At 48.3% G+C, this 25,490-nt stretch overlaps 1 protein-coding gene across 1 annotated transcript in view; it reads right to left on the bottom strand.

Moving 5' to 3' along the window:
- Positions 1-11,310, bottom strand: part of LOC139755691 (uncharacterized) — a 113,126-nt gene extending 101,816 nt beyond the window's left edge. The window contains exon 1 of the mRNA XM_071674346.1: positions 11,018-11,310. Coding sequence (XP_071530447.1) covers positions 11,018-11,053 — 36 coding nt within the window. The 5' untranslated portion in view covers positions 11,054-11,310. The remainder of the gene's footprint in view (positions 1-11,017) is intronic.
- Between the last annotated feature and the right edge of the window lie 14,180 nt (positions 11,311-25,490).

Below are 25,490 nucleotides of genomic sequence, written 5' to 3'. Positions count from 1 at the left end.
CTGCGTCTTCAGTAATGGTCTCAACACAAGGCTTACGTAAGCACCAGCTCGGTTGTCCTTGTAGAAGTCTCCTGCAAATACTGTTGACTGAAATGGTTTTGATTTCACAGACACGAACAGAACGCTAGACAGAGCCGGGCTGGGGCAAGCCTAGGTGGTGTTGGTCGCGGCCAGGTCGGCTTTTGGTTGCCGGTGGACACGTTGCACCTCGCGCCCGCGGCGAGACATGGAACGCACATTCCATGCAGGAAAGTGCTCAGAACACGGCCTTGCCAACACCTCACTCTCGGCCGTCCTAGTCCAGAAAACGTCCTGATGACCGCGAGAGTCAGTACATGATGTCACAACATCCTACTGGTCACAACGTGGTCAAGGGAGACCCTTCCTGGGGATCTTCGCCTCAGAATGTACTCTTGCAAGGCCCCTCTGGCGGTGATGACGCAGTCACAAGAGCATCTCTACCTCGTCCCGCCGCTCTCCATCAGTGACTGAGGTTTGTCAGGCGTTAAATGTCTAGCAGCGTCTTCACCGCTGCCCATCAGGACTTATCCTAGCCAGGTCGTAGAGGTACCTATCAGAAGACAGCCTTGCAAAAGTACCGGGTCACCGAGGCGGCCGCCCCTTCCCTCATCAGGTATGGGAGTCAGGGCCAGCCGTTATCCCAGAGCGTCTACGCGTTGCGTATCACCACCGCCACTTGGGCTCGGTGCTCGCCCCCTCGCAGCTTACAGACGCCTCATGTCCGGGTCCTCGATATTCCAGGCGTTGCAGGCGTCTTGATACTTCAGTATAACAGAAGGGGAAGATGAGAGACGATTCAAGAAACAAAAATGAGGGAAGGTGTCCTGGAGAGGTTTCGGACATAGCTGGTTATCCTTGAACGCGGCCAGTCCCGCGCGGTTCAGTGTGGCCCACAAGTTTCGCTCGGTAGACTGATTTGTCAAAATGTATCATTTTTTTTCAGGTCCTTCGACTCCAGGCAGCCTCCTCCATCATGAGGCTGTAAGTTCATGAAGTCACTGAATCATAGATACACAATCGGGTATGAAGTTCTCTGAAATTTCGGGGGATTAAGATGTTTTCAAATTTGTTTGACAAAAGGGAAGAAAAACTGGTAGAGCCGCGTTCGGTACCCTTACAAAACCCCTCGTACGGATGACTGCTACGAAGGATCTACTCAGGATTAAACTTAAGGAAGTTTGAAATTAAGGAAGAGAGTAATACACGTTAGGCTGAATTTCACGACTTCGTTAGAATTAATGTTTTAGTAGCATTCGTATAGCTGAGGTGTATTTTAACCGGCCCCCAATTATAATTATTGGTTAGCAGTTGATGATGGAGTCTTCGTTACAGTAAACTCCGGTTTATAAGCGTATTCGTTGTGCCTGATTTTGTATAAGAAAGATATTTGAAGCTCATCACTGCGAGACGTGGTTAAGAAAGCAACTTAGGCTTGGAATGAACGAATGATACACAGCAGGGGATTCCATTAAAATGGGGCGAGTATGACGATGTAAATGCTCGACGGAGCCCTGGCTGCTGACGGGGCCCTGGGCCCAGTTGACGAGGCCCTGGGCCCAGTTGACGAAGCCCTGGCCTGACGGATCCTCAGGATGACTGAATCCCTAAACACTGACGAAGTTTTAGGTTAACGTCATCAGAAACGACGGAGTTTCAGCTGACGGATATTGAGCAGTCGAAGCTTGCCTGGCAGCTGCCGTGATAACAGATCCATCGTTGACATGCACTTGCGGTAACAACGTACCGACAACCTGTTGTAATAACGCCGACCACATTTGTTTACAGTCCGGGAAGACTCTCTCTCTCTCTCTCTCTCTCTCTCTCTCTCTCTCTCTCTCTCTCTCTCTCTCTCTCTCTCTCTCTCTCTCTCTCTCTCTCAGGTCAAGAAATGTTTTGTGAGTACGTCTGTGTGAGATGAGTGCAGGACAATTGAGCATTAAGTGTTCAGAGTGGAGGTTGTAACTCAGGCGTGAGGGGATCTTGTGGTATGTTGCCTCGTGTGTGTGTGTGTGTGTGTGTGTGTGTGTGTGTGACGCAGGGGAGCTGCTGGATGGTGTCTACAATGCACGCGGTAAAATGTCACTCGTGCATGCCTGGCCATTGTGGTTGCCGATGGCTGTACCTGTGGTGCGTGCAGCACCTCCGATGCACGTTACTCGTCGACGCTTCGACTGTTACTCTCGCTGCAATAATGCAGTCTCTCCGACACACATTTCTTGAAGAGAGAAAGTACGCCTAGCCGATAGATAGATACAGCCATCTAGATAGACAAAGATATTTGGGGAAACTTATCTGTTGATCAAAGAGATTCTGACATGTGTAGACGAGAAGATCTCTTTTAAAGAAGCCGTGGAGCTCGAGAGCCCATCACACACCCGACTTGGGGCTGATAGTTCGCCATTGGTTCTCATCTTTTAATGGGTCACCAAAATGAAAGTCGCCTCCTTGGTGTAATGACCTGAATAGCGGTAACTGAAGCTTCAGCCTTGATTTTTTTTTTTTCCTCCCGTTGGTCGCCCACAGGGACGAGTTTAAAGAACAAGGGATTGGCCTGCTTCACCTCGAACTGGACATCGTAAAAGAACAAGGGGTGGCCTCGTCAACCTCGCACAGAACATTTTAAAAGAATTTGATCTGCTTGATTGAGGTAAGTGACGTTGGGCGGTATGAGAGGTGGCAGATTGCCACGAAGTGGGGAGGTGGACGGCGGAAATGATGGCAAGAGATGCTGCTGTTGGTGTGAGAAGTGAGTGTTCCCTCTGCCGCTGCTGGGTGAGGTGGCAGGAGGGCGGGCCGCTGGTGGAGGAGGTGGTAGGGTTGGCGTGAGCCAGGTGAATTACCCGTCTACGTGTGTGTGTGTGTGTGTGTGTGTGTATGTGTGTGGCACATCTGTCCACTTCCATACGTATGTCCAGGTACACCTCCCTGCCCGGTTACACCCACCGAGGTAAACTCAACCACCCCGAGGCGCAATTACGGGTGAGCCAGGATAACTTGAGGTACACAAACGCTCCGTTTCACATAACCACAACCCAGCCAGGGAGCTGTGGGGAACCTCATGAACCCAGGACACACCCTGGCCAGGGAGCTCAGCGGAACGTCAGGTACCCAGGACACACCCTAGCCAGGGAGCTCAGCGTAACGTCAGGTACCCAGGACACACCCTAGCCAGGGAGCTCAGCGGAACGTGAGGTACGCAGGACACACCCTAGCCAGGGAGCTCAGCGGAACGTCAGGTACCCAGGACACACCCTAGCCAGGGAGCTCAGCGGAACGTGAGGTACCCAGGACACACCCTAGCCAGGGAGCTCAGCGGAACGTGAGGTACCCAGGACACACCCTAGCCAGGGAGCTCAGCGGAACGTCAGGTACCCAGGACACACCCTAGCCAGGGAGGTGTGTGGAACCTCAAGTCCCCAGCCATGTGCTTCATGAAACCCATATAATTTCTGATAAGTGTTGCGTGAACATTAAATGAAGCGCCTCGTGCAGACCATAGAAGTAAGAGCCGTTGGTACTTGGATGTAAATAACCTTCGGAAAAACAATCCTAAAAACTGGTGGAGTCTTTTGTGTCAGTTGTGTTCGAGAAGAGCGTGTCATTCTCTAGTCATGACTGTGAATAGTTAACATTTAACATCTTTTCACATCATATATTGATTTTTATATCTTGATGAACTAGCATGAATCGTCATTGTAAACCAGACCTGCCATTCTATTGGTCGTGGGACAAAAAATGTGTGTATAAAAGACAATCGAGAGCTTAGTAAAAGTTCATTTCGACATTTATCCATTTTTCCGGGGAGGTTCTGGCCAAGGGTGGGACGTGATGAGGACGGGGCAACGGTCGGGTTAATACGGTACTTTTACTTACTTAGGATTTGACCAAAAGTGAAGGAATTTCATCCAGGTGAAGTAAGGCTAGAAGCAAACTGACTTCCTGTTGCACAAACGTAAAGTTTTGAGTTCCTCTCTCTCTCTCTCTCTCTCTCTCTCTCTCTCTCTCTCTCTCTCTCTCTCTCTCTCTCTCTCTCTCTCTCTCTCTCTCATATCGCTCACGTTCTGCACTTCTCTTATGTAAGCCAGCTGGGGTGTACGTGTACCTGAGCGGCTACCTTACCCGGGTCTGTTTTTGCTGATGGTCGTTGTTGGACCAGGAACAAACACAAATGAATGCAAATGACTTCAAATAGCGACAGACCTTTGAGTCCTTAACGAGGCTGTGTGTTATAGTGAAGGAGACCAGAAGCTGGTGTGGTAGGAGTAGAATGACAAGTGATTTCGGGTAATTTGCCCGTTTGTAAAGCATAGAGGAAAGAAGTCTCGCAATGGTTTGGCACCATTTGTTTAATTCGGTTAACGTTATGGAAAATCTTCAATTTCTTTGTCCCTCTCTTGATTCCCAGTCTCTCCACTTAGCGTTTTCCTTTTCATCCACGACTCTTTCCGTAGCGGCACTTGATCACGTCCATTTATAAGACATTAGATTCTTATTTCCTCAGTAGGTCCTTCCGATCTAAGCTTCCGTTGATCTGCTTTTCCCCCCACTGATGTCAGAAAACATTTCGTTCTCGAAATTGTCAGGTTGAGTGAGGAACCAACATGGCAGTTGTGATCATGTGTTATTCTTTGCCGTGGTGAGCCACCTTGTAGCCTACAACCTCTCCTTGGTATCTAACACAGAGGTGACTGCTCGATCAGTCGAAGGAAGTCTTCCTCAGGCTGGAAATCCTGCTCCTTTACCAGCCTCTTCGCGTGGGACGGTGTCAAATGCCTTCCGGCAGTCCGCCAACAACAATCCCCCCCCCCCCCTTCCACTCCACTATCTCGTTTTGTATAAACCAGAGCCGACACTCTCTCTCTCTCTCTCTCTCTCTCTCTCTCTCTCTCTCTCTCTCTCTCTCTCTCTCTCTCTCTCTCTCTCTCTCTCTCTCCGTGACGCAGTGTTACCTTACGTGTGTACGTACGTATATGTAGTTTCTCCTTGGCAAGCAGTCGTGTACGTATTTGCTTTCTATCAGTACCTGAGGTTTATAGGTCACAATCCTGACACACACACACACACACACACACACACACACACACACACACACACACACACACACACACACACTGGTCTCTCGAAGGTCAGTGGATTTTCCTGATCTGTTTCGAAAACGAGCACATTTACTTTCTTATATTCGTGTGGCACGAATCTCTCCTTTTCCAGCGACATCGTAGACATTCCAGGCTGCCTCTCAAGTGCTCCTTGCTCGCTCCCTGAGTGGACGTATGTAGAGAGGCCTCATCGACACCATGTGCCTTATGTGACCCTAGAATTTCTAATGGCTTTCTTAAGTCTTTTCAAATAATTGCGCTGTTTTCTCCAATTATCTTCCGCAGACTACGTCTTTATTATCATTGTCCACTGTGAATACACATCTTTGGACTTGTCAACATTTACTTCCTCGCACACTTTCTCATTTTCAGCAACTCTAAACCTCTTATAGTCTAATCATTCTCTAACAAGCTGTTTTCTCCTTGTAGATTTCTGTGACAGTCTTTTTTATTATCATTAACCTCATTCTCACTTGTGTTTTATTATTATTATTATTAGGGTGTCAGTGTGAATAGAAATAACCTGGGAGTGGACTCGGCGGCGAATGGAGCGAGCCATGGGAGCCGAAGCGGGTCATAGGGTGGGTGGTGAGGGGAAGGTCCCGGGCGCATTGAGGAGTAGGTGGAAAGACAGGTCACTGTCTGTGGCGGCAAAGATGGCCATGGTTGATGGTACGGTAGTCCCGACGGTGTCGTGTGTGCGGACGCCAGTCGTAGGCCGCGGTTGAGAAAGTACGGAAGTGGATGTGAGGAAGGTTGATCGAGTTAGAAGTGATTGGGTAATGGAGAAGTGTGGTAATAAGAACATTGTTGAGGGAGCTGAGGAGGGGATGCTGGAATGGTTCGAACACATGGAGAGGGTGACAGAGAGGGTTCCTGAGTCAGGACAGGAGGGTGCAAGGAGAAGGGAGGGACGAATTAGAGGTGGAAGGATGGATGAAAATGTCGTCAAGTGCTTGGGGGCCTGAATGTGTAGGAGGGTGTAAGGCATGCACGAAATAGAGTGAAGTGGAGCGCTGTGTTATACAAGGGCGACATGTTTGTTTGCTGTCGACCAGGTCATACGAAACACCAGAAAGGTTTGCTTGAGGATTGGGGGCTCAGGTTTCGATGCATTACACACGACAGCAAGAGAGTGGATGTGAGCGAATAGGGCCGTTCTTCGTCTGTTCTTGGCACTACCTCGCTGTCAAGGAAAAAGGCGATCAAGTACGAAAAATAATCATCATTGTTCTTATTCTCACGACTGTTGTTATGTATCATTATGTCTGTTATGATAATGATCATTATTGATATCATTGTTATTTTTATTACTCTTCTGTTTTTCTTTCATACTGTTCAGATCATCAATTTTATGACCTAGTCCGTGTCAGTGGTTCCCAAGTAGTAACCTCATTGTAGGTGTCACAGAACCTTCTGTAGTGTTGCTATGTGTTCTGAACCTTCTGTAGTGATGCTCTGTATTCTGAACCTTCTGTAGTATTGCTATGTGTTCTGAACCTTCTGTAGTGATGCTCTGTATTCTGAACCTTCTGTAGTAATGCTCTGTATTTTGAACCTTCTGTAGTGATGCTCTGTATTCTGAACCTTCTGTAGTAATGCTCTGTATTCTGAGTTCAGTTTCCCAGTTTATGCTCCCGTGAGGTTAGTTCGTAGTGGACACAGTGGCATCTTGTCTTTGGTGTGTCTGACGTCATAGCTTTAGTAATGACGCCATTGAATTAACATTCTGTAGAACGTGATCATTGTTCCCAGTGTAGTAGTAGTAGTAGTAGCACAGCTGGTGCTGTCCAGACGTCTCCGTGTTGGTGTGAGGAAATGTAACATTTGAGTGTTCATCAGCCATTCCTCCCTCCCTCCCTCACACACACACACACCACCACCACCACTACTACCACCAACACCCACGCCCTCCTCCTCCTCCTCCAGTCTCCAGGTATCCCACACCCTCCACTACCTGGGGCATTTCTCACTGGTAGCTCCCCCGGCCGCCCTCCCAGCCTTGCCTGCCACACACACACACACACACACACACACACACACACACACACACACACACACACACCAAGGCCCCCGGTGGGAGGGGCCTCTACCTCCTTCCCTGGGACAAAGAGGCAGTCGGGACTGGGAAAGCCCAGGTAGGATGGTTGCAATTCTGGTGACCTGCTGGTGGTGGATAGGTATATAGATAGATAGATAGATAGATAGATAGATAGATAATGAGAGTATGAAAGCATTGTGGGTAGGTAGCTAGGAGGATGTAAACTACTAGTAGCTGATCACTCATGAGAGAAGGATTTTGCTGCACTTGTGGTGGGGTACTGGTAAACTGGTGGTGGTATGGGAAAGGCAGAATAGCAGGAGCAAAAGTGGTGATGGTGGTGGCGGTAGACTGGTAGTGATGGTTCGTGGGTGACAGGAGTGTGTTGCTGTTGCTGGAGTGAGAGGGTTGAAGGACTGGTAGGAGTGCAGGAAGGCGTGGGTGTGGGGTCGTCCTGCTCATCTTCTGGCGGCAGGACGTGACCCTGGTGGTCGGGAGGGAAGGAGGGAGTGAGGTGGGGGGGGGGGACGTCTCCCTCCTTCACTCACCTCCTCCTGCTGCTGGTGGGTTTTTGTGTTGTTGAGTGCCCGGTGCGTTCGACAAGGACCTTCCCAGTGTGTGTGTGGCTGGTGGTGGGTCTAATGCAGCCACAGTCACCAGCTGAGGTACTTATAGATACAATATGCTACGTAGATTGACATCAGTTGCTGAATGACTAGATAACTTGAGTCTGGAGGACCAGTCATGATTAATGTGTTAGATATATACATTGTTAGTCAGGCACAGAAGTTCACCGGCAGCATCTCTGACGGACCACTTCGCATCCCCGCACGCAGTTCCTCGCCTCGTGCAACCAACTTGTCCTATACCTTCCCAAGGTGACTGGTATGTTGTCAGACTGGCCCCCGGTGCGCTGGAGTGTCCCACGGCTGCGCAACTTAACACACCGGAGGTCTAACGTCGAATCGTTTCCCTCAGTGGTATTCACCAGAGCAGACGGTAGGCAAAAGCAGCAAACGCGGAAGAAACGCCTGGCCTGCTCGTCTTTGTTCTCTTGTCCCATTGATCTGGTGAGCATTATATCGCCGGGGGAACTGCTGGGCCCAAATGACCGGGACTTTTGAGTGTATGTGGAGAAGTGAAGCACAGGAATGGCATTTCCTGGGTGTCTTAACCCGAGGGTAAGTATGTGTGTGTGTGTGTGTGTGTGTGTGTGTGTGTGTGTGTGTGTGTGTGTGGGTGTGTGTTGGCCTTATATCGCTGCAGCATGATGCAATAGCAGAGTGTCAGGCCTGCTTGGTCGGATGACTGAGAAGTTATTGGCTGTCAGAGTGTCAGCAGTTCGCATGACGGGGTTTTGGTGCTGAGTGGCCACTTCCGTGAGACACTGTGTCACGTGACTGGCTGCTTTAACGACAGGCCGAGGTTCGAGAGAGAGAGACGCGGGTTTGTCTAGATCCCATCTGGATGACGGGCAGCTTCGGTAACTTTAGTCCCTTCTTTCTCCTCCCTTAGGTATGATGGCCAGGTAACTGACATGCTCCCTGTGGGTCAGGTGAAAGTTCTAGGTCGTCATACTCACGGGTTTCGAACCTTGTTCGTGTCGTTGTGCTCGAGGGTCGTGCTGCCGTCTTGCTGTCGAGGAGGTTAAGATAACTGTAGCCTGGCTGATCTGTGTGTGGGGGACAGATAACTCGACGAAGTGGACTGATAACCTGAGGTAGGCAGGCGAGACGCCGACGAAGTGGACAGTAGAAGGACATCCAGCCTTGGTGGCCTCTGGGGACTAGATTTAGATTGTCCGATTCAACAACACAAATTTTTTTATCTTTTTTAATATTTCGTATTTCTCGTTATGTTACCCTGAGCACCTTCGACTCGGAGTTGCTGCTAACTTCTGTACTGAAAAAGGGGTAATACATAATCCGTTTTAGAACCCCAGAGGCACGACTGTAGGAAAAATTATAATAATGATAATGATAATGAAATTATTCCTTCATAATGAGCACTTCCTTTCCCGCGCCTCACCGTCGTCCTACTTGTATATTCTTCATATTTAGACCCAGTAAACTGGGTGTCTCTTGATGGCTCACCCTGGGGTCTGCTGGGGCACCCCAGGACCATGGGCCACAACCCCAGGTAATCCTGGGGTTGGCCGGAACACCCCAGGATCACTACTTCCCAGCATTGATATCACCAGCGCCGCTCTGAGCTGTCTAACCTCTGCTCTCGTGTGAAGTTGTTCCCGCTGTCTCTCAGTAAGGTTTTACATTCTGTCAGTCAAGGTTTTATTCACCTAGCAAGGTTTTATCTCAACCAAGGTTTTATTCACCAAGCAAGGTGTCAGTATCCCTCACCCAAGGTTATTCATCTTGTGGCAAGGTTTTATTGATTCAAGTAAGGTTTTATTCACCTTCTGTCAAGGTTTTGTTTCTGGTGAGGTTTAACTTGTTCTCTGCCGGATTTCTGTGTTCTTAAACGAGTTTTTTCTGATTCGTTTTCATTGATCGTTTTACTCGTCCAAGTAGACTCAGCTCACCGTCACTCACGATTCTCTCCTCGTTTTCATGAAACACTTTTTTCGTGGTGTCCTAACAGGAAGTTTTCTATCGCGCAAGGCTTGCGAAATATACCCGACTTGTCTTCATGCAAAAGTCTCTTTGCGTTCACGTATAAAAGCCCCCCCTCCCTCACCGTTCACTCTTATTCAGGGCCCCTGTCATCACTCACAGCTCAAGCTCTGCTCATTCTTCCAAGCTGCACTGGGGTCATGATCGTTCAAGGGTTGGATGGAGTCGGGCGTCTTCTTTCTCATCCATAGCCCTGGTAGTTCTCAACCAAGGCCCTGATTTCTCTTTCCTAAGGCCCCAAGGTGCTCTCACCCAAGGCCCTGGTTGCTTTCGTTGAAGGCCATGGTTGCTCTCATCCAAGGCCTCAGCCCCTCTCACCAGAGACCCTAGTCCCTCCCATAGAAGATCGTCCTCGTAGTTCGACCTCACATATACTGTGTCATCACAGAGTGGGTCGAGTTCGGTGAGACAGCTGTTAAAGGAGAGACATCCTCACGCGTTATTCAACCCAGACGCAGAGACCATCTCCGTAAAGCGACACCCTCGTCACAACGTCCAACCATGTATAGTGATCCCCTGGCTTCCGTGATATGGCTTTATATGTTGTTACAGTGGCCACAACAGATTACTGTCATTTCAACCTATAATCACAATGATAATGTAAACCTAACCAACAGTTGGAGAGCTTCCGTGATGTTGACTTGGCCACGACAAGCTCCTGTGATTGCTTCTTCTGCTTTAAGAAGGTAACCTGTTTTCCGTAAGTGTAAGGTCAGACTACCTCGCTTGGACCATGGGGTCTGTGTAGTCTTTAATCTATCGAACTCTATTTAGCTAGCCTGGTGTGTTGCGGAGTATTTATCTCGTTATCTTTGCTTTCGTCATAACTTGGGTTTTTATAAACGGTCACTGCATAACACTAGTCATGGATGGGTATAGAATGTGACGAATTTGTTCCCAGTAGGAGAGGCTGGTATGTGTTGGCCGGGCTGGAGATGGTTGCGCTAGTGCGCGAGACGAACCTGGTTAAGTCATCTCTACCTCAGTACCCTTTGAACACCAACTTGATAAACCTCGAGCAGAGTGTGTGTGTGTGTGTGTGTGTGTGTGTGTGTATGTGTGTGTGTGTGTGTGTGTGTGTGTGTGTGTGTGTGTGTCTAGCAGTAATACTGATTACAGAGGACAAGATCCTGAGCAATAAGTACAAAATTCTGACGTTGCAGTAATCTCTAGTCGGGTTTTGTGGACATGCTTACGATTACGCTCCAACTGTAGGTGTCGAGACTTACCTTATATCCTCCTTTGCTACCTGTTCCGCCTCCCATGTTCACCAGTTTTACTTCTGTAATGTTTGTAATTGTCCTGCTGTAACAGTTATCTCTCCTGTATTATCAAAACTACACACTGATGCACTTGTCTCTGGTTCTGTGGTATACACAACAAGTCACGCTCACTGGACTGTCTTTGGCGAAGTAGGGAGGGAGGGCGTATCGCTGGCAGGTGTGGAGGCACTGGAGGCGGTGGCTGTGGAATGACCAGCCCGCGCGGCGACCAGGGACTGACTGACTGACGCCTTCATGAAACTACCGGGCCGGGCCCGCTCCAGGCCCGGCCTCCCGTCCCATCCCTTCCCCTACCCAGCCCACGCCACCTGTTGCACGCCGTCCTAGCCTGCCGTACGCTGCCGATACCTGCCCCACCTGACTCACACACCTGTCCAGCCTAGGCCACTCCACCGCCCACTGACACTGCTCTCTACTACACTCATGCATACATACGTACTTACATACATGCATGGACACTCACACACATACACACTGCCTTAGGTTGGTGTCTGCACACTTAGATACATGGTACATATCTGGGTTGAGGTGGTGTGACGGGGCAATACCGAATGTAAAACTCTCTCCTCATAACACACAAATGGCAGTCATGGTGATCACAACATATTAAGTGTTTAGACTAGTTTCATGACGTCAGTTGAGTGAACAGGTCGTGGAGAGGTGCAAATGTAGAATTGCTAGAGACCATAACACGAAGTTAGGCTGGAAACTTGTTTCGAAAATATGTAAAGTAGGTGAACGAAATCATTATTAGTGGAGACAGGAAGAGATGAGGTCCCGCGAGAGCACAAGTCTCTGGCTTCTGTACGAACACATGATGATGACATCTACGGTGCAGCTCATTAATGGATTAACCACTCTTGTTATTATTGGTAACGTGGAGGATTCACAACCAACGATTCCCGCATTACTTCAGGCCACCTCCTGTTGAGCACCTGGTGGTTCAAGGGCAACGCATAGCCCTGCTCCCTCCCGCATCTCGGCTGTTCGAAACTCACTAGTGGATATTGATAGGAGTTATATGACTGGAAGACTTCATTGGAAACACAAACTAGGGGTCAGTTCCACTGTCGGAGGACCGTTCCGTACTGCAGGCGATGATTTGAGGATTGTGATGAGGGGACTTGGTGAGGTGGATAGGTGGTGGTGATGGCGGAACACAGAGGGGAGGAAGAGGTCAGAGGCGAGAGATGTAGTCTCAAGGATGTCAGCTGGTGAAGGACAGTAAGACTGGCAGTGTCGGCTGGCTACAGATGACAGCGTCTGAGCTGCATCCGAGAGGCTAAGTCTAGGAAAGGAAATTAAGAACGTAAGAGAAATTGTTGCGAAAATAAGAAAGTGGCCATGAGATATAAAAATCTCGTCCCATACGTTTAGCAGGAACTTTGCCTGCCATAAATGATGAGACTAAGGTCTTTGAGTGGGGAAAAAGAGTTAAGATAGAAAAAGGACAGATTTTCGAAGGGGATGACTGTTGACGTGTTCACATGCGTAACCTTCAACACTGTCATCAATAGCACGGTGGAGAGGCCATTAGAGGTGCTGAGATCGTGAGTTAAGATGCAAATAAAACTTATAAGGACGTGCATCTGTGAGGTTGCTGTGCCTTGTGTCGTGATGATAATGATGATGATGGCAGCAACGCTTGATGAGCCGTTAGAAATGTTGAGGAACTTGGTTCAGGAGAGATCACTACCGAGGGAGGAGGTGAGGAGAATGTTGTGTCTGTGTTTAAGAAGTACGTGAAGGAAGACCTGCTGAGCTCCTGCCGACCAGTATCCCAGACTGGCATTATCTGTAAATTACTGGGAAAGGTAATAGAAAGCTGTTCTCTAAAGCTGTCGTGTGAGTATTTACCAAAGAGGAATTATTTGAGTGGAAGGCAGCAAGTGGTCTGTCCCAGTTCCCCACACAGGAGGCTGGTTAAAAGGAGAAATGGATTCCCAAGTAAGCTTGGAGGATGGAAGAAAGTATAGTGGATCGAAGCTTACCTTAAACAGAATGAAACAGAAGACACCTGTTCGACATTCCTTTTGAACTAGACGAAGATAAACAACAGTTGGCGTCCCTTACGGCTTGCTCTTAGGGCCCTACTATTCCTGGTGTATTTAAATGCCTTGCGGGAGGGAAAAAATTATACCTAAGTGTGTTTGTAGATAACGATAAACTCTCAGAAAGTTGAAGTGTATTAAAGAGTACAACACAGAACCCAAACAGGCTGCTCCGGTACTGGTCTGGTTCATGTGTGACGAAACCTGATTAGAGGAAAGGTCATGAAGATGGCATTCGGTGAACTGAGGTCAAGGCTGATGACCATCTGGCATTAAGGAGATTACATTACATTATGTTTGAGTAGAGTCCAGAGGCTGTCACGAGAAACCAACGTTTGGTTATGAAGGAGGTTAATTGTATGCTGGTCAGTGTCAAGATCCCCTTCACTGCTACATGCATAAGCTCCCAGGGATAATTACTTTCGACGTATACTAAACCGCAGTTAGGTTTTTTGCATTACCAGTTTGGTCAGTCCAGTAGAGACGAACAGATTCAACTGGAGTTCAAACGTTTGGCAGCGAAGAGTGTGACAGTCGACGGAGAGAGAAATGGTTGGATGGTTTTGTACTCCTGGACTGCCAGGAATACTAGGATGAACGGAGAAGCGAGAGGTCCAGTTAAGTGTCCAAAGAGTGCGAATTAAAAGCTGGCTTACTGAAGTTGTACGGTGAGGCAACTTCGCACCACACCACCTCAGATTCCTTACTTGGATCCACTTTTCCATTATCGTTAGCTCTGTTGTTTTGTTTTGAAGTATCGCTTGCCTCCCACTTAAAAGATCCCTTGAATGTTCTGTATACTGGCTCTGTTACGACGCTGCTGCGTCTGTATAATTGGCTTCCACCGCCCGTCTGGTGGTCTCACGTGGCCTTCGTTGCTCCTGGTTGGTTTAAGATCCCACAGCTCGTACATTTACTGCCTCTAGATGAGGCCTCTCAGTACCATGGGCTTTCATCTAGAGCTGCTACACGACTCTCTCAGCATTTTATATTCTTCGCTTCTTGCTTGACCTCTATTTTTTTCAAGACCGATGTAAAATGCTTTCCAGTGAAGACCGTGTTCAACCTTACGTTGAATGTATTGTGTACAGCATTACCTGCCCCTCCTGCCACCATGTTGGTCCTCTGCCAACCCATAAGGACTAGAGTATTGTATCCTCTATTTGTTGTCCGTGCCACCAACCCCCACACGATTAGACTTGGCTTCTGCCTTCGCTGTAGAACTTGGACGCCAGCAATGATACCCAAGAATGACGCTATACGTTTAACCATTAAAAAAGAACGTATTTTATATTCTTTGTTCGTAGTGAGAATACATATTCTGCCTCCTGCTGAACGATACAGATAGCTTTTGACCGAAGGTTTGCGTTCCAGGACGAGTTTCGTAGTTGTAATGAATCTTATTTACATGAGTTTAGTGTCATTTTCCATATCATTGTAGCCCTGTAGTTTGCTTTGGAAGTAGGAGTACCTGCCAGAACATTACCCATTACCTATTTCTCCATGCTTCATGATCTGACTCGGGTTTTACCATGGTAATTGAAGCCGTTCACTCTATACCGAAGACTGAGTGTCCCTTGTGAATCATTGCTCTGATAGACCAACCCTGAACTTTGATTTATATACGGATCACATCTTTTTAGACAACCTTTGACTATATAATTTCTTTTCTTTTCTCTTTTTTTTTCCTTTAAGAAATAGATCAACTGTACATTTACCTTCTTTTTGTCCAAACTTTTCAAAAATTTCTTTTCGCTGCCTCACTGACCACCCACCCCAGTGTCCGGTACCGGACCTAACCAGACGCCTTCCCTCGGCCACCCGTACAAGCGGGTCTTGTATGCTCCTTGGCACGTCAGCATTACAATTTCTCAACACTGGACTAAACCTTCCGCCTTTGGTCTCAGGCATTTCCCAACGTAGCAGACGACGTAAGGTGTACCTGGACCGGCCAAGGACGTTGTGTTGACCCCAAGGGATTTGACTCTGGCTTTGGGTGTGGTGATGAGCCAGTTTAACCGAACTGGACGTCGCGTTGGGGACTGTGTTAAGGTGTGGGAGAGGTCAAGATGAACCCAGCTGGAGGTAATGCTGGGCCCAGGGGGATACTTTAGGTGAGATGATCCTCCATTTTATCTCTGCAGGGCCCTCAGTAGGACCCAGGAAAACGGTCTAGCTGTAGAGGTTCGTCAGTTTACTCCTAGAAGAGTTTAGTCTTGTCAAGGGAGGCCTGACCCTTCCAGGGTGTGGTGGTCGGGTAGTTTAACCCAGCAGGACCTGGTGCTGGTCCCAGGAGGACTGACACCCCCTGGGTGTGGGGGGGTCGAGCAGTTTAACCCAGAAGGCCTGACTACCTGTGGGCAGAGTGGCCGAGGAGGTTCCATCCAGATTAAGTGGGTGGAAAGCAGAGGCTCAGATGGCCCCGCACCTCCCAACAACGACCACCTCCCGGAGGTTAGTAACCAGGGCGGCCGTCCTTGTTACCTCTGACCTCACCCTACTGGCTCGCTGACCTTGTTCTGGTCTCAGCACGTGACCTGAACATATCATGATACGTCAGAGCTCAACGGCTGCTTCAGGTACTGTGCGAACTGTTTGGTGATGGCCTGCAGGCGGGTCCAGGGAACCCTTTGGACGGTCAGGCTACCCGTGAGACGGACAGGCAACCCTTCAGATGGCCAGGCAACCCCCCTTGACTGCCCAACAACCCCCTCAGACGGCCAGGGAACCCCCTAGACGGCCAAGCATCCCATCGCACAAGGAAGCGAGTGTGTCTTTAGGAACAATTCCAAGTGACGTAAATAATCACGGAACTGATGATTTAGGCATTTAGTCAGTCGGGTTTAGAAGCCAGTCAGTAAAACGCCTAACAAGTCGACCGCCAGATACCCAGTCAGATGATGTAGATAAAAGCCAGTTGGTCAGTCAGCCAAGCAGTTGATCATGGAGATTGTCAGCCATTCATCTGGCTAACTCTTGCACTTGGTGGCAGGTACACAACACCCTCGTCACGGCGGCAGCCAGATAGCCAGTTAGGAACTGGACAGTACGATCCTTGAGCATGTTCTGCTTCCCAACGTACGTGCTCAAGGGTCGTAACTTCGTGTTCAAGTGACGTACCCTCGTGTTCAAGGGTCTTACCCTCATGTTCAAGGTTCGCACGGCGTGCTCAAGTGTTTGAACAATCCTCCCCTGTTTGGTGTGTATCTGAACTTTCTTTGGCCTGGACGAAATGCAGGAGTGTGAGAGTTACCAGTCAGGATCACGGTGGGGTCTGGTGATGATGATGGTGCTAGCGAGAGAGTGCAGTGATAAACGGCGTGTGTGTGTGTGTGTGTGTGTGTGTGTGTGTGTGTATCCACGCACCAACCCCAACAACTGTAGAAAGTTGACCATCGGGGAAAGGAGGCGTGCGCGGGCACTCCCTAATGCTATTCAGTTCTTCCGTAAACTAGCACAAATGATTCTGAGGCGAGACGTGTACAACATGCTGTAGATGGTCGTACGTGAAGCCTGGGAGGTGCGTTATGTGAGAGGCTGGGAAGAACAGAGAGAGTGTGTGGGTAGCCTGGGAGTAGTTTCTCCTTCCGTGGTATTCTGAAGGTTCGTGATGATATCAAAGCACATCAGGGGGTCATGGCGGTGAGTGGGTGGGGTTCTGCTGGTCACCCGTCGTCCAGCAACACTGTCGCTCCTCACGTCCGTCCGTCCGTCCGTCCTTCCGTCTGGGAAACCAGAGGGAGTGTCACCGGGTCTTTCCATCATGCTGGCCCTCAAGGGCGAGTTCACCCCTGTGGGAAGTACCATCGTGTTCAAGGGTCGTGTGAATGTGTTTCATGAGTTTGTGTTGAAGATGGAGTATGACGGGAGGCGAGACCGAACTGGGAGAGTCATGTTGTGTCAACACAGTCATGATTATCCCCGCATTATCACTAGGAAAGAAAACTTGGAGTTTTGCCATTATGATAACTCGCCTCACACACACACACACACACACACACACACACACACACACACACACACACAAGACGTAAGAATTTCACAAAGTATCCTCTTGTCTCAGTCTTTCAGAGGACACAGAGCTTGGGGGGTCTTCTGTGTCGAGAAAACAAATAGAAATTGAGTAACAGGGTCAGAGGAGAGGCCCTTGACCCACCAACAGTGATGGTGATTGGGTGTGGTTGGAGGAGAGGACTGCCTTCAGCTTCCTGAAGAGTTACGATGATGGTGAGAGGGACCAGTTCTTCCAGGCTGGGGAGGCCCTGGTCAGCCGAAGGAGGTCACGGGAGGAAGCGGAGCAACAGCTGAACCAGACGAGGGAACAGGAAGCGATGTGTTGTTTTTGATGGGAAATTCCGAAACGTGAAGTCCACAGGCTGGCCTGGTGTGTGTGTGTGTGTGTGTGTGTGTGTGTGAGCTTAACCTTCCTTACATACTGATGTGTGTGTGTGTGTGTGTGTGTGTGTGTGTGTGTGTGTGTGTGTGTGTGTATGAAGTTAACCTTTCCTACATATTGATGATAGGCTCATCGTCACAGACAATTACTCTCTTGTCTTTTTCTCTGTGATGAAGGCTCTGACCAGGACATTTCCAATATTATGACCCTAAGGGTAAGGACGATAGCAGCTCATGTTTCATTATATTTGAGATGGTTCACACGAAAGTTTCGAAAACGCCTGACGCTTGCAGTACACCCTTGCTCGAACCCGGAGCGTGTCGCCTGGGTTGACAGTCAGTATTTTCCCTTCATTTCCTGTCTGATGGGTATATGATTTTCGCTTTAGGAGTCACTATGTACATACATATATGCCAATCGTAAGAGAGTCGGGAAGGAACGGTAGGCAGTGACATACGTACAGTCGGACGATCGGGTCTTTGCTCACCGTTGACTTTACGAAATTATCCAGGAGAACTGACCACTCAGAATATGCTTTAGGATCATATCATCATGCGTAAGGAACTCACAGTGAAAAACAAGGTTGTCTGAGAGATAACACTTAACATGAATGTGTGTCAGTCGGGATGATTACGAAAGCAGCGAGAAAACACAACAATGATGAAGTACGAATAAAATGAAGAGACGTGTATGTGACCAGTGAGGCTTGAGGGGGGGGGGACTCCTGGTGGTGAGCGGCGGAACTAATAGGTGTTGCTCCCCATGTACGTAATTTTCACTTTGAAAGTTTTTTCAATGACTGTTGTTATTTTAGGTTACCATACGTTAAACGCTCTGTGCCTCATGCTGTTGGTAGAGTGTTCGAAGTTCCTCTCAGAATCATACCTGTAGATTTAATTGATGGGCATTTTTGTTTTTTCATAACTCAAGTCTTGGTTTAAAGTGGTAATGCACCAGTCGGGGTTGTGGAATATCTGGTACCACGAGATGTCTCCTGGCCTCGCAGGAGGCGAGGCACGAGCACCCACACCACCAGCTTCCTTGTGTTAGTATCCCGTACTGTTCTTCATGACGGAGCCTCATGGTCCCTGCAGTACCATGGCTGAATAACGCCCTTCGATCATTCTCTAAAACTCCATTAATGTCCTGGCCTTTGACCTGACTCTCAGAGGTCATGGCCATCAAACTCAAGGGTCGTCCCGTTAAGGTCATGGGATTGAGAGGCTGTCTGTTGTAACTTGTGGTGAACAAGTGCGTCAAGTAGTTTATTCTCCAGCGAGAATCTATTGCAATTATGTTTGTGGACAGCAGCTAGGAAATGCTGAGCAGCGATCACCTTATGCATTAGAAAGTCAGCGTTCTACGTTCATTATTGTTCTGTTGTTTGTAAGTCTCCCGACGGTAAGGGAGGATTTCCGAAAGTTCCTCTTTAAACACGATACGATGTTACGACCTTTAGACACGTCGTGCGACCTTTAGACACGACGTAACGACCCTTGAACACGACGTGCGACCTTTGAACACTGGAGTGTGATCTTTGAAGACTAGAGTGTGACCCTTGAACACGACGTTACAACCTTGAACACGACATGCTATCTTTAAACACGACGTAACAACCCTTGAACACGACGTTACAACCCTTGAACACGACGTTGCGATCTTTGAACACGAGAGTGAGCGTGGAACACGTCGGTATGATACTTGGCAGCGGTTGAAAGTGGGTGAAAAATCGAGTTTTGCAGCGAAAGCAGATTAACTTAGCTGATTTACGCTCTGATTCAACATCTTGTTAGAATTTTTGTTTTTTTGTCCTTTGAGAAGACCACGCCATCGCATCCAAGCGTCGCACCGTCGTACTGATGAGACGTACTGACGTGCTGGAGGGGTTGACTGCGCCAAGCGTCTGCGGGCTGGAAGTCATGCAGCCGCCCGCCTGCACGGGCGGTACTCGCCCCATGATCACGTCGGGGAGCTTGGCAGCGGCGGCAGTCATCGTCATCACCGCCATCGGTAGGAAGGGCAGGGGCGTCCGACGCTGACGGAGACGATTATCGCAAACGTCTTGTGCAGTAGGTGGAGGTATACGGCGGTCGGGGAGAGAGAGAGAGAGAGAGAGAGAGAGAGAGAGAGAGAGAGCGAGAGAGAGAGAGAGAGAGAGAGAGAGAGAGAGAGAGAGAGAGAGAGAGAGAGAGAGAGCCGCGTATGTTAGCGAGAGCCTCCGCTGGTGGGCAGCAGGTGTCGCTGGCAGAATGCGGCCAACATGTTGGAAAGTTAGCCATCACTTGGAGGACCCCGGCCAGTGTCCGCTGCCTTCCAGCAGCTGACTTGTTGTGAATGAATGACGCTCATAGTGTCCATGAGGCACAGATGGGCCAGTTTCTTGCCACCTGCTGCTGGCCGGGCCCACAGCCTCCGTGCCACTTGCTGCTGGACGGGCCCACAGCCTCCGTGCTACCAGCTGATGGATGGGCCCTCAGCCTTTGCGCCACCAGGTGATGGATGAGCCCTCAGCCTCTTTGCCACCAGCTGATGGATGAGCCCTCAGCCTCCGTGCCTCCAGGTGATGGATGAGCCCTCAGCCTTCGTGCCACCAGGTGATGGACGGGCCCACAGCCTCCGTGCCACCAGCTGATGGATGGGCCCTCAGCCTCCGTGCCACCAGGTGATGGACGGGCCCTCAGCCTTCGTGCCACCAGCTGATGGATGGGCCCTCAGCCGTCGTGTCACCAGCTGATGGTACTTCAGCTTCGGTGCCACCACCTGTTTGGCACTTCAGGCTTTGTGCCATCATCTGACGGTGCTCGAGGCTGGAGAACATCAGCGAAGCTGAAGGTCACTATTTAGAACAGAACACAAACAGCAACTGACTGACTGAGTATTAGGTCGCTGGGTTTGCAAGGATGGGAGAGATCAGTACTTGTAGTGTGGTGTGGTGAGAGAAGAGAGACAGACACATGTTTCACAGAGATAAGCCTGTAAGTCTCTCATGTAATTTCAAGAGTTGCAAATAATGTCACTTGTGGACTTGAAACCAACTATTTATTAAGTCTGTCCTTAAATCTATCTGTGGTACTGCTTTCAATTACTCTAATTGGTAAGTCGTTCCGTATGTTATCAGTCCTGTTGTAGGAAGAACAAGTCTCATGTCAGGAGGTGTTGCAACTTTGAAGGCGGAGACCTTAGTTCCTAGAGCATGAGGGTACGACCTCCTGGGATGACCGTGAGAACTTTGGACCTGGCCCCAAGTGGTTATATCGTTGTACTCAAGGAATGAAACTGTTCAGAACACATGGAATGTTGTGTTATATATATATATATATATATATATATATATATATATATATATATATATATATATATATATATATATATATATTATGAATTTTGTCTGTTTTGTGTTCACATCTTATCATGCATTCAGTAGGTGAGCGCGGCAACATCTTACTCTTTTATTTCTTCTTTTTTTTCAATCCAGGTTTTCCCAGTCATCAGTCTTTTCAGAACGCAGCTCCACGTGCTGTTCATTTTCGTTCACACTAGGCACCCCGTGCCTTCCAGGTACACCTTCCACTGCCAAGAACATGAAAGTGGGGTTAGGGGCCCGCGGGAATCTGACGGAAGACAAGAAATAGAAGATAGCATACATGACGCTTTGAGTCGTCGGAGCCTGAACATGCAGGAGGGTGCGAGGCGTGCAGGGGATAGAGGGAATTGAGATGCAGGGGGCGATGTGCCGTGCTGTCAGTGGTACTGACATATTGAAACGGTCAAGGAAAGCCACGTAAAGGTTTGTGGAGCTTGGTCGTGGATAAGGCTAGGTTAGGGAGCGGATACGAGCAGACGAGCGTCGTTTCTTCGTCTGTTCCTCGTGCTAACGCGGAAAACCTGCGAACAGGTATTAAAAGAGAGGAAAAGATGGATCATTACCTCACTGACTTGTATACATCACGTGTACACATACTGATATATTGGATGTATGTTCTTGGTGCAACACCACCTCGGTGATGGCGCAATTCGTTATCGTCATTTCTTGAAATCCAGGAAATGATAGCAGGCAAGCAGGACCTCCGGCTTGTCGTGTTCGCTTCCAGCAATTAAAACCGCCGGCGTTGTTGGCAGTAGTGTCAGACGGGGGCAGACGCGAAGCGGAGGCTGGATGCCGTCAGTAGTGGCCTTCAACGTGCGCACCTCGGGACTGGCAGTAGGTCCTGACGGTGTATTGATAGCACTGACGACAACGACAGTCGAGGACAAGGGTCCTAGAAGACGCCTGATCGAACCCGCACCGAGACCTGTGTTCGAAGACGTAAGGATATTCACAGCATCGACCAGGCGCGTCACATGACACGGACGCGCTGTACATACACAACTTACCAGTTGCCTCCGTTCTCTCCGTTTTTCTTTTCACTCGCTTTTGTTATTGTGAAGAGCATTTCATATCAGGTAACTGGTATTGGCATTGATCTATGCTTCTCACATGGAATGATCAGGAAACAGATGAACGTTAAGAAAGCGTAATACTAACCAATATCTTTAACTTCGAAATCGGCGTGAGTCGGGGAAACAAACGAACGTAAAGAAAACGTGATGCTAACCAACATGTTTAACGTGGAACCCAGAGTGAGTTACAGTGTGCACACCACCTACGAGATGCGGTAATCGGGAGTTAGTGTTAGGAGTCTGAGTGATTACCAATGTCTGACGCAGCCTTAGCGAAGGGCGTAACCCCCCCCCATGTATGTGTGTGTGTGTGTGTGTGTGTGTGTGTGTGTGTGTGATGACTGTCAACACTCCAGGAAATATCTTGTAGCTCCCGTCGTCCCTGGGCCTAGTACATTCAGCGACCCTGGCTCACTTGGACTTGTTACATTTTGTATTCCGGCATTTCATATGATCACACGTAATGAATGATCCTCTCCACTGGTCACTTCTCCTCATGGAAGTTGTCGTCTGGAATGGAGAACGAACCGAAAGTTTAAAACAGTCATCTGACAAAATGTGTTGTGATTATATATATCTATTTTTTTTTTATCATACATTTGTCATAACTACTTACACTGGGTGAATGTTCAGGAAATCCACCAGCACAAACAACTCTCGCCGTCGGACCATCTGTCTGTAACCAGGAGAATTTTCAAAGCTCTGCTGCTCTTGCTTGCTTTCACAGCATGACGCGTCCCCGATGCCGACAACTGTGATCGCGAGACTTTCAGCGGTGGAGGAGGAGGAGGAATGGAGAGGCCAGTCATGTGTAGCAGGTCGTGGGTGGGATGTTGATAGTGAGGCGAGGCAGTACCTGGATTTCGTGATGATAAATAGTATGAAAATATAAGAAAAAGACGAGTGATTCGTCCATTATGTTCGGCTCCTAGTTCACTAAGGATGATCATTTTGACTGTATAGTTTGATCCACTCCTCTGACACCCTCGTCTTATCTTTAGTGATAAAAGAAGAAAGTTAGTGTGTGTGTGTGTGTGTGTGTGTGTGTGTGCAAGAAAATGACCGTAAACAAGCCGGAAGTTGACAAACAGTCGAAAATGATACATAGCTTGACACAGTTGTGTGCGCTCATATAGGTGTTGTGTGTACACGCCATCTGCCGGGGTCCAGGAGCACATAGGACGCCGTGTTGGGAAGCTGTAGCTCGCCAATTATATGGCTTGTGGTTCCTCCAGGCTGTCAGAGGCAGACGTCGATAGAGAGAGTTCCGCTCGGAGCTGGGCCATATCTGGGCAGCTGAAACTTCCTCACACACACACACACACACACACACACACATAGTCCTGGTGTAGGGAAGAAGAAGAGCGGCCAGATGTGAGGAGGGTCCCCAGCAGTACTACTGACGGCGGTGATGGTGGCGGCGGCTGCTGCTGCTGCTGCTCGCACGACACAGTTCCTCTCAGTCCTCCACACCAGTGAGGGAAACCATCCTCCGCCAGCTGACACCCTCGTATGTAAACCTGTTCCTGGAGTGATGACATCTTAACTCGTTCTGAGAATCAGTGTTATGTCAGTCATTACCCTCCACACACCCACACAAGAAGAAATAAAACCCAAGTTTCGTTTTTGATGGATAAATCATCACTCTTCGGAAACACTTTCATGTGAAATGGAATTTTTTTTCTTTCTTTTACGTAAATGTTGACCGGACTCCAGGTATTAAGAGCGATGGATTTAATCTTCTTGATTTGATGTATGCCCGTCTGAGTGATGTTGTGTACAGACACACATACAGGATGTCTGGTTTTATAATCCTATTCTGAGGATTGTGACAATTGGCATCGTCGACAGCAGCTACACAGCATCAGCTGATTTATACTATATATATATATATATATATATATATATATATATATATATATATATATATATATATATATATATATATATATATATATATTAGTCCTATGATAAATACGATAAAAAAAATAATGAATGAACGAATATGATAAATGCATTATCGTGTCGTACAAAGATGTGGTCATGAAATATGATATTGTTCATTGATGCAGATGATCGTAAATGATCGTATCATTATCATTTACCTGAGTAACAACGTACTTGGGCCAACTTGATATTCGACTTGCCGACGTTTTCTACACAGTAAAAATTGTTTCAGTAATCATGAACAAGACACTTGTGTGCACGAGACATGTGTGAAAGGAGAAAATTAATTACAGGTTCAGTGTTCCCTGAGAACTGAGGCTGAATTCGCTGTGAGTCACTCAAGACGGCTTTCTCAGTGGTGGTGGTAGTAGTCAGAGTAGTAGTTGTTAGGGTAATAGTAGTAGTAGTAGTCAGAGTAGTAGTAGTAGTAGTAGTAGTAGTAGTAGTAGTCAGAGTAGTAGTAGAAGTAGTAGTAGAGAGTAATAATAGTAGCAGTAGTCAGAGTAGTAGTAGAAGTAGTAGTACTAGTAGTAGTCAGAGTAGTAGTAGTGGTAGTCAGAGCTGTAGAAGTAGTAGTAGTAGTAGTAATACTACTCAGAGTAATAGTCGTGTGTTGTCAGGTGTTATGTATGAGATGGAGAGATTGCATTTTAAGAGAGAGAATGAGAGGCAGATGGAAAGAGAGGAAAACAAAGAAGCAAGACAGGAAGATAAGTTGAACACACATTACTTATAAACATTAACCTCCACAGATCATCGTTTTATTCCCCTAGTGTGTGTATATGTGGAGTCCTTCAGTGGTGTGTATGGGGAGTCCTTCAGTGGTGTGTATAGGGAGTCCTTTGTGGTGTATATAGGGATCCTTCTATGGTGTGTATGGGGAGTCCTTCAGTGGTGTGTGTGGGGAGTCCTCTGTGATGTATATGGGGATCCTTCTATGGTGTGTATGGGGAGTCCTTCTGTGGTGTGTATGGGGAGTATCCACCATAATATTAGACCACATTACCTCTGGCTGTGCTGTATGGTGGGCCCCCAGGTGAGAACACCAACATAACCAGCACCCGTACCGGAACCAGTGAATGACGAGGCACAAGTAACCAACTGTTTTTATGATAGAAAGCTAACTAACCTGCTGGCTGGCTGGCTGGCCACCCGCTCTCTGTCCAGGCTCTAGACCCACTTAACCATCTGGCAAGGCTACCCACCCTCTCCTGCACAGCAGTGCAAGGCAAGAGAAAGCCATAAGTCTTCATCATCCCCTCTCCAAAACCGTATACACAGGGAACATAGGACACCATTGCTGTCGTTCGGCACAACAGTAAGCTTGTCAGGGACCATCAGGTCTTGTGTTGTCTGTCTGTCCCATGTGTTCTTCAAGAAAGCTTCAAGTTCTGTTCTTCGAGATGGCTGACCCTCAGTCAGGGCTGTGGGATCAGACCTGACCTGACCTGACATACATCTCGGTGGGGTTCGGGTCACTTTTTCGCTCGATTCTTCCGCGATTGAATTTCAGGATGCGCACTTAGTGTAAGGGTATGTCAGCACCGTGTGGAGGTAGGGGAGACCACGTACACCTCCACCACCG

This window comes from Panulirus ornatus, chromosome 2, assembly GCF_036320965.1.
Source record: "Panulirus ornatus isolate Po-2019 chromosome 2, ASM3632096v1, whole genome shotgun sequence".
Lineage (NCBI taxonomy): Eukaryota > Metazoa > Arthropoda > Malacostraca > Decapoda > Palinuridae > Panulirus > Panulirus ornatus.
The sequence above is the reverse complement of the archived record's forward strand: the minus strand, read 5'-3'. Positions and strand labels throughout refer to the sequence as shown.